The sequence below is a fragment of the Cicer arietinum genome, chromosome 2 (genome assembly GCF_000331145.2).
Source record: "Cicer arietinum cultivar CDC Frontier isolate Library 1 chromosome 2, Cicar.CDCFrontier_v2.0, whole genome shotgun sequence".
In the NCBI taxonomy this organism is placed as follows: domain Eukaryota; kingdom Viridiplantae; phylum Streptophyta; class Magnoliopsida; order Fabales; family Fabaceae; genus Cicer; species Cicer arietinum.
Window position 1 is genome coordinate 26,050,366 of NC_021161.2, and position 10,175 is coordinate 26,060,540.

Genomic DNA, 10,175 nt, shown 5'->3' on the forward strand with positions numbered 1-10,175 from the left:
GGTTTTGGATTGAGATATGGTGTCTAAGTCTCTTAAGAATCTTGGGAGATTTGTCGTGTTGACTAGGAACTAGGAATGGAGTAATGGATATATAAGAGGAATGTCGTGTTGGAATTCAATTATGAGTGGTCCGGATGTCGCGCACTCCCCAACAACTAGTATATATAATATATTTTAAATTGGTAATTATTTTATTTCCGATGCAAATATAAATGACAAATCCCGAAAATAAACAAATTATCCAAACAAAACCCCTCTCATGAGAGAATTCATGACGAATCTTTAAGACACTATCTTCAAATAAGAATTTATACATTATACTATTGGGTTTCTCCAAAATATTCCAAGATATCATTTTTAACTGAAAAGCCCTTTTTAGTGCAAAGTAAACTACTCATCGAAACACAATTTATTCCTCTTTAGGCTCCAAGCAAAGAAGATAAGCAATTAAACCAACAACAGGTACATATCTGAGATACTTTACTACTGTAACCTTATTTGGCTGAACATTCTGTAGGTTGTCACCAATCAACCAAGGCTGGAAAATCATATAAAGACATATATCCCATATGAAGGCATAAGCCAGCCTTTCTGATCCAAGATAACCAACCAAATACTCCCATCTGTCTACTACGCCGCCAAAATTTGAGTCCATTCGACCAAAAAGAGCCCACAATACAGATACAAGACATACACCTCCACCAATCAGTCCAACAAGCAGAGCACCGTTTGTCATAACAGAGCCAAAATTTGAACGTTTGATTGGAACACTTGCATCATCAGCGTCATTCAATCGGATAGCCATGTATGGGATCAAAAATGCTGGCATGACAAAGAGGAGTTATTATATGTGATACAATTACATCATACATATATCAGTGTTGTCAATTGAGGATCACAGAAAATAGCAGTTCGTTCAAATTATGCTTCACTATAGTGTTTAAGTGTTGTTATAGCAGCTATTTGACTACCCTTTATACTAAATCACATATTACAAAACAATAGCGGTTTCTTAAAATTTTGCTATGCTATAGTGCTGTTATTTGACAACACTAACATAAAGCAAAAATTTGAAGTGCTGGTAATGAAAAGACTAGTAAAGCAAGAGAGTTCTATGAAACATACTATTTGTGAGGAACATTTGAAGGCACCAGAATACATCAAGAGACCCCTTGTATCTATCTCTCTTACAATCTGTGAATAGTAATGGCGCAAACATGAATGTCCAGCCAATCACAAAGTTGAATAGTCCTTCTGACATCTAAAGACAAAAAAAAGTCCCGGCATAGGGGAAATTGTTCCATCAAATGCAGTATATTTGGTGCCAATCATATTTTACTTTGTTTAGTAACACTTACAGGATGAAGAACTGGGGCATCAATCAGACGAACGCCAACTACTCTGCCAAAATTGTCAGTACAGAAATCATTCAAGTGCAAGGATATTCCTGATAATTTTCTTCAAAAACCAAAAAATGTTCGAGTATGTCTGGCATGGAGTATAAAAGCTGACTTAAAGTATTGACTGATATTAAAATTTTGGCCTGTGGGGACAAAAGCAATGTATAAACACAATGTAATTAAGACCCTTGTTTGTCTTTGCGGCATATCTTTAGACATACATAGTGACAGCTATGGACGGGAATTATCCAGCAGTACATATGAACATTGCTCAAGCATTATGTGTATATTGTCAACGGATTTAACGACTTCAATGGAAAATGCGAATTCTATGTCCTTGTACATTTAATTGTAACTCATTTCCTTAATTTATTAATTAGGACAACAAGCTTTAGGGAAATTGCATATATGGAAGTTTTATCAAATTTACTAGGCTGAAATTTAGCTTCTCAGTTTGTAATTATATTGTATTTTGAAGAGGGAATAGGAAGGTTTGGTTGACACCTTCCTAATTTTAATTCTCTGACAGCTGTACAAAAACAGTTAGCAGTTAGGAATACTATAAATAGAATGTTATTTCTAATTGAGAGTGAGTTAGAGATTGAGAAAGTTATCACTGGTTGTGGAACCAGAACAGGATCGCAGGATCCTCTGTAATTCCTTCATCCCTTCCATTCTATTCAATTCAATAAAGTTCCATACTAAAACCTAATCAGAATCACATTGATTTTGGGTTAGGGTATTGATTCTTGATTCATTCTTTCGTTTCTTTAATTCTAATTACCAGTGTTATCACTAGTATCAGAGCAAATTCTGGGTGCCTGAGGGTTTGGGATCTCACACGCTGCTGCCAAATTTGCTTATGGTTGTTACGAGGAGGATGGCTAGAGAAGATGAAAACTGGACCCAAGAACGTGAAGAATTACGTCAAGAACGAGAAGATATGCGCAATCGTATAGAGATGAATGAGACGCGATTGAGGAGGACAGAGACGTTGTTAGAGGCGATAGCAACCAAATTAGGGATTAATGGAGAAAATGCTTCCATGGGAGACGAAAATGAGAACGAGGAAGAACACCACAGTCGCCCACAACACAGAAATCATGATAGGTGGAGAAAACTGGAAATTCCAGTTTTTTCTGGGGAAGATGCCTTTGGATGGGTCCAGAAATTAGAGCGATATTTTCTTCTCAGGGATGTCACTAATGAAGAAAAGATGCAGGCCACCATGGTTGCCTTAGAAGGAAGAGCCCTCAGCTAGTACCAGTGGTGGGAACGCTGTAATTTGACTCCCACTTGGGAAAGCTTCAAAATTGTTGTGGTAAGACGTTTTCAGCCTTCCATGATACAAAACCCTTATGAGTTGTTACTTTCTTTAAAACAAGAAAAAAGTGTTGATGAATATGTGGAGGAATTTGAGAAATATGTGGGGGCTTTGAAAGTAATTGACCAAGATTTTGTCAAAGGCATATTTCTTAAGGGATTAAAGGAAGAAATTAGGGTGGAAGTGAGGTTATATGAGCTGAAAACCTTAACTGAGGTAATTCAAAAGGCGATTCTCATTGAACAAAAGAATTCAGTAGTAACAAAGAGGCCCTATATGGGTAACACCAAATTTTCAGGGTCCTATAGAAACAACAATTATAGTAGAGTTGTCACTGTAGAACCACAGACAGCCACTAGTAGTAAAAGAGAAGGGTCCTCTGTAGGAAGTGTGAATGGGGGAAGTATAAGAAGTAGGGGGGAGTATAAGAAGTTGACTAGTGAGGAAATGAGGGAAAAGAGAGAAAAATGGTTATGTTTTAGGTGTGATGAACCCTTTAATAAAGATCATATGTGTAAAAATAGACAAATGAGAATGCTTATTTTAGCTGAAGGGGATGATGAGGTGAATGATTTAGAAGGAGAAGATGAGATAGAGACACTAAATTCCTTGCAATTATCAATGTACTCCATGACAGGACTCACAACTAGTAAATCATGGAAGGTAGGAGGAATAATAAAAGATCAACCTGTTGTGATATTGATAGATTGTGGGGCATCACACAATTTCATTGCAAAGGATTCAGTGGACAGGTTGAAACTGAAAGTAGACGACACTCCAGCCTATGTAGTAGAAGTGGGAGATGGCCATAAAGTTCAAAATAGAGGAAAATGTACCCAGCTCAAACTATATTTACAACAATTAGAAGTTATTCAAGACTTCTATTTGTTTGGATTAAAAGGAGTGTTGGGTTTAGACTGGTTAGCTAGTTTGGGAGAAGTAAAGGCTGACTTTGGCAGAATGGAGCTAACCCTTATGAGAGGAGGTTCTAGAATCACAATAGCAGGAGATCCTGCATTAACAAAGACAGAGTTGTCCTATGGAGCTTTCATGCAAGTTCTGTTACAAGAGGGGAAAGGGCTATTGTTACACTGTGTTACAGAAAAGGGAAGTAAACAGAAAGAAGAAAGGGTTCCAGAAGCATTGAAGAGGATCCTAGAGCAACACCAAGAAGTGTTCCAAGATATCCAGGGGTTACCCCCTTTTAGAAAGCATGATCATGCTATCAAACTGAAGGAGGGAGCTGAAATACCCAACATTCGGCCTTACAAATGTCCTCATTTTCAGAAAACAGAAATTGAGAAACTTGTAGCTGAAATGTTAGATGTTGGGGTGATCAGAAACAGTATTAGCCCTTATTCTAACCCTATCATTCTAGTGAAGAAAAAAGATGGAGGTTGGAGATTTTGTGTGGATTATAGGGCACTCAACAAGGTCACCATTCCAAACAAATTTCCAATTCCTATAATTGAAGAGTTGTTAGATGAATTGGGAGGAGCAAAGGTTTTTTCTAAACTTGATTTGAAGTCAGGTTATCATCAGATACGGATGAGATTGGAAGATGTCGAGAAGACAGCATTTAGGACTCATGAGGGGCATTATGAATTCTTAGTTATGCCTTTTGGACTCACTAATGCCCCCTCCACGTTTCAAGCTTTGATGAATGAGATCTTGAAACCATATTTGAGGAAATTCACACTAGTGTCTTTTGATGACATTTTAATATACAGCCCTAATTTGGAATCCCATAAAGACCATTTACAAGTCATCTTAACAGTGTTAACTGAGAATAAGTTGAAGGCAACCCTCAAGAAATGCAGCTTTGGTTAAACAAGTATTGAGTATTTGGGCCACATCATTTCAGGAGATGGTGTTTCTGCTGACTGTTCTAAAGTGGAAGCTATGAAGTCTTGGCCGCAACCAAGGAATATAAAAGGGTTGAGAGGGTTCTTAGGGCTCTCAGGTTATTATCGAAGGTTTGTTCAGAATTATGGCAAGATAGCAAAACCTCTGACAGATTTACTCAAGAAAGATTCTTTCAGTTGGACTGCAGAGGCTACATCTGCTTTTGAAAAGTTGAAGGCTGATATGGTATCTCTACCAAAGTTGGCAATACCTGATTTTAATAAGGAATTTATAGTGGAAACTGATGCTTCCAGCAAAGGTCTAGGGGCAGTTTTGATGCAAGAGGGAAGGCCTTTAGCATTTTGGAGTAAAGGGCTTTCCTTAAGGGATCAACAAAAATCTGTTTATGAGAGAGAATTAATGGCTTTGGTCCAAGCCATACAAAAATGGAGACATTATCTGATGGGGAGGCATTTTATTATCAAAACAGATCAGAAAAGTTTGAAGTTTTTAACAAAACAAAGGTTATTTTCTGATGAACAATTCAAATGGGCTGTGAAGTTAGTGGGATTGGATTTTGAAATCCAATACAAACCAGGGACTGAAAATTCTGTGGTTGATGCTCTTTCTAGGAGAATGATGTATGATGTCATTTCTATATTGACAGTGGCAGAATCTGAATCCTGGATTCAAGAATTGCAGCAAGATCCAAATTGGTTAAAAGTCATGCAAGATTTAATCATTGCTCCTACCACACACCCAGATTTCCATTTGAAGAAAGGCATTTTGTACTATAAGGACAGATTGGTGGTATCTAAATTGTCAAACAGAATTCCTGTTATTATGGCTGAATGCCATGAGACACCTATGGGAGGCCATTCAGGACATTTCAGAACTTACAAGAAGATTGCTAGTTTCTTATTTTGGGAAGGTATGAAGGCAGACATCAAGGATTTTGTTGAGAGATGTGAAGTGTGTCAGAAAAATAAGTACTCTACATTAGCCCCTGCTGGTTTGTTGCAACCTCTACCAATACCGACACAAGTTTGGATGGATATTTCAATGGATTTTATAGGAGGCCTTCCTAAAATTAAAGGTAAGGATACCATATTTGTAGTCATTGATAGACTAACAAAATATGCACATTTCCTTACACTAGGACATCCTTATTCAGCTAAAGATGTAGCTACTGTCTTTTTGAAAGAAGTGGTTAGGTTACATGGGTTCCCAACTACTATAGTTTCTGACAGGGATCCTTTATTTCTCAGCCAGTTTTGGAAAGAATTGTTTAAAATGGCTGGTACCCAACTGAAGTTGAGCACTTCTTATCACCCACAGTCAGATGGCCAAACTGAAGTGGCTAATAGATGTGTGGAGACATACCTTAGATGCTTTGTAGGGCCTAAACCAAAGCAATGGTTAGATTGGATACATTGGGCAGAGTTTTGGTTCAATTCAAATTACAACAGTTCTGCGGGAATGACTCCTTTTAGAGCTTTGTATGGTAGGGATTCTCCTACACTGTTGAAAGCAGGTGCTGTTCCTTCTAAAGTGGAAGAAGTAAATCAAATGTTTCTCCATAGTGATGCTATAATAGAAGAATTGAAAGCCAACTTAACTAAAGCTCAAAATCAAATGAAACAACAGGCTGACAAGCATAGAAGGGCAGTAGAATTTCAAGTGGAGGATTGGGTTTATCTCAAACTACAACCATATAAATTAAAGTCTTTAGCTTCAAGACCTTATGCTAAGCTTGCTCCTAGATTTTATGGTCCATACCAGGTGGTCACAAGGGTGGGTACTGTCGCCTACAAGTTAGCTCTACCTACCCATTCTAAAATTCACCCTGTTTTCCATGTGTCCTTATTAAAGAAGGCTCTGAAACCTCAGCAACAACCTCAACCTTTACCCCCTATGCTGAATGAAGAATTGGAGTTACAAGTACAACCAGAAGACATTACTGACAGCAGAGAAGTTAATCAAGGTCATGTTGAAGTTTTAGTAAAATGGAAGGATCTTCCTCTACATGAATGCACTTGGGAATTGGCTGCTACAATACAAGAAAACTTCCCAGATTTTCCACTTGCGGACAAGTTATTTCTTTTAGGGGAGGGTATTGAAACGATTAGGCCAAAGCCTATTATTAAAAATGTATATAGAAGAGGGAATATGAAGGTTTGGTTGAAACCTTCCTAATTGTAATTCTCTGACAGCTGTACAAAAACAGTTAGCAGTTAGGAATACTATAAATAGAATGTTAGTTCTAATTGAGAGTGGGTTAGAGATTGAGAAAGTTATCACTGGTTGTGGAACCAGAACAGGATCGCGGGATCCTCTGTAATTCCTTCATCCCTTCCATTTTATTCAATTCAATAAAGTTCCATACTAAAACCTAATCAGAATCACATTGATTTTGGGTTAGGGTATTGATTCTTGATTCATTCTTTCGTTTCTTTAATTCTGATTACCAGTGTTATCAAAAATCAAGGGAAATCAGATTTGATTCTCTTTTGTTTGATATTATTTTGTTCATTTTTATTTTATGATTCTGTCATTATTACTCAATATTACTATTTTAACTTCTTTTCCTATATAAATAGCTTAGGCTTGTAGTAATAAAACGTGAAAGTATTTTTTCTTTTACTTTCTTCAATAATATACAGCTTAATTTATCCTAATTTGCATGTTCTGTCATCTTAGTTGTTAAAAGAGCAAGAAGCAGCACATTGTGGCTTGATCGAGTGAAGAGGAAGAATATCGAGCAACAACTCTTCCCATACCATGTGTGAACTCATTTGTTTGATATATATGTGTTAATACCGGTATCAATTAGGAACAAATAGCGTAATTGAAACTGAATGGTGGATTAGGATCAATGAACCCTAATCTCTTTGTATTATTGATTGAATAGAAGAATTACAAGGAATTGTAGAGAAAGAAGGAAAACAGATAGATGAGAAGAAAACAGATAGATGGGGAAGAAAACAGAAATCTCTAACTGATTCCCAGAATCAGTTACTCCTACTCCACTGTTTCCAAAATTAACCCCCATTCCTCTATTTCCCTCCTATTTATTTTATTCCCACTAACTATTATTCACTACTTAGTTATTTTCATTTAGTGCCAGGCTGACGCCTCACATACACTTTAGTAATAGGTGGCCTACAGTCCTTCTTAGCTCTATCAATACTCCCCCCCAAAAGAATGACCTTGTCCTCAAGGGGAAACCGAGGAAAAGAGTGCTGCAATTGTGTAGCAAGTTCCCACGAATTATCACATGCTGGTAACTGATCCCACTGGACCAAGACCTCCAAATTCCCATCCTTATCCTCCCTACATTGCAAAATATCAGTTGGCTCCACTTGTAATTCAAATTCCTCAGAAAGCATTGGTGGTAATGGCTGCTGTTGGTGACCTTGCTTCAAAGCTTTCTTTAGCAAAGATACATGGAAAACTGGATGAACTCTAGCAGATTCTGGAAGTTCTAAGCGATATGCAACTGGACCAATCCTCTCAAGGATTTGATAAGGACCATAGAATTTAGCAGAGAGTTTCGCGATAGGTCTACGAGCCAAAGACTTCAGCTTATAAGGCTGAAGTTTTAAAAATACCCAATCCCCTACTTCATATTCAACTTGTCTTCTATGTTTGTTGGCCTGTGTTTTCATAACATCTTGAGCTTTCAACAAATTCTGTTGTAACTCTTGTAAAATCAAATCCCGTGACATCAACAGCTGGTTAACTGCGTCTATCTTAGAAGTAAAAGTACACCCTTTAATCATTGTCGGGGGATCTCTTCCATACAAAGCCTTGAAAGGGGTCATTCCAGCTGAAATGTTGTAGGTGGTGTTAAACCAAAATTCTGCCCAAGAGAGCCAGTCCACCCAACTTTTTGGTTTAGGTCCAGCAAAGCACCTAAGATAAGTTTCCAAACTCCTATTGACCACCTCAGTCTGGCCATCTGTCTGAGGGTGATACGCAGTGCTGTACTTGAGTGTAGTTCCAACCAATCTGAACAATTCCTGCCAGAATTGACTCAAAAATATCTGATCCCTGTCTGAAACGATGGATGTAGGAAATCCATGTAAACGAACTACTTCTTTGACAAACAAAGCAGCCACATCCTTTGCATTGAAAGGATGACCAAGTGGATAGAAATGAGCATATTTTGTGAGTCTGTCAACTACCACAAATATAGTATCCTTGCCCTTAGTTTTAGGCAAACTAGAAATAAAATCCATAGAAATGTCTTGCCACACCTGTGTTGGTATTGGTAATGGCTGTAACAAACCTGCGGGGGCTAATGTGGAATATTTCTGTCTTTGACAGATATCACAAGCCTCTACATACTGCTTTACATAGCTTCTCATACCTTCCCAGTAGAAAAAACTGGAAACTCTCTTGTAGGTTCTGAAAAATCCCGAATGGCCTCCAGTCACACTGTCATGGCATTCAGCTAAAATCAGAGGAATTTTGTTAGAACCCTTTTTCAAAACCAGTCTTCCTTTGTATAACAATCTGCCTGCTTGAAATTGAAAACCAGGATGAGCATTAGGATCACAAGCTAAATCCTGGATCACCTTCTTCCATTTAGGATCAGTTTCCATTTCTTGAAACCAATCTTCAGCATCAGCCAAATCAATTACAGAGATAGCAGTATACATGGTTTTTCTTGACAATGCATCTGCTACTGTATTCTCTTTGCCAGGTTTAAACTGGATCTCAAAATCCAAACCTATGAGTTTCACTGCCCACTTGAATTGCTCCTCACTAAACAACCTTTGATCTGTGAGGAATTTCAAACTCCTTTGGTCAGTCTTTATAACAAAATGTCTACCCATGAGGTAGTGTTTCCATTTCTGAACAGCTTGTACCAAAGCCATCAACTCTCTCTCATAAACTGATTTAACTTGAGCTCTGGGGGAAAGACCTTTACTCCAAAAAGCTAAAGGTTTCCCTTCTTGCATCAAGACAGCCCCTAGCCCTTTACTAGATGCATCAGTTTCAACAATAAATGTCTTAGAAAAATCAGGTACTGCTAACAATGGTAAACTAACCATGGCCTGTTTCAGAGTTTGGAATGCTGTAGTGGCTTCCTCATTCCACACAAAATTGTCCTTCTTCAATAAGTCAGTCAAGGGCTTGGTGATTCTACCATAATTCTGTACAAATCTCCTATAATAGCCTGTCAGCCCCAAAAATCCTCTTAAACTCTTCAAGTCTTTAGGAACAGGCCAAGATTTTACAGCCTCTACCTTTGTCTGGTCGGCTGCCACTCCTGCCTCAGAGATAACATGACCCAAATACTCTAGGCTTGGCTGAACAAAACTACATTTTTTTTTGTTGACCAGTAAGGAATTTCCTCTTAATGCTTCCAGCACTTTCCGCAAATGATCTTCATGTGCAGCCTCATCTCTACTATAAACCAAGATGTCATCAAAGAAAACCAATGCAAATTGTCTCAAAAAGGGTCTTAAAACCTCATTCATTAGAGCTTGGAATGTAGAAGGGGCATTAGTCAAGCCAAAAGGCATCACCACAAACTCATAATGACCTTCATGAGTTCTAAAAGCTGTTTTTTCAATATCAGTTTCCTTCATTCTGAT

At 37.9% G+C, this 10,175-nt stretch overlaps 1 protein-coding gene across 2 annotated transcripts in view; it reads right to left on the reverse strand.

The window, feature by feature from the left end:
• Nucleotides 1–295: 295 nt before the first annotated feature.
• The window catches only part of LOC101494564 (uncharacterized), a 15,112-nt gene continuing 5,232 nt past the window's right edge, over nucleotides 296–10,175 (reverse strand). Inside the window, exons 3-5 of one of the 2 annotated variants that reach the window (XM_012719738.3) lie at nucleotides 1,359–1,396; nucleotides 1,126–1,261; nucleotides 296–822 (exon numbers count right to left, since the gene is read on the reverse strand). In XM_012719738.3, coding sequence (XP_012575192.1) covers nucleotides 410–822; nucleotides 1,126–1,261; nucleotides 1,359–1,396 — 587 coding nt within the window. In that variant the 3' untranslated portion in view covers nucleotides 296–409. The remainder of the gene's footprint in view (nucleotides 823–1,125; nucleotides 1,262–1,358; nucleotides 1,397–10,175) is intronic. The other variant, XM_073365184.1, reaches the window with a different exon arrangement.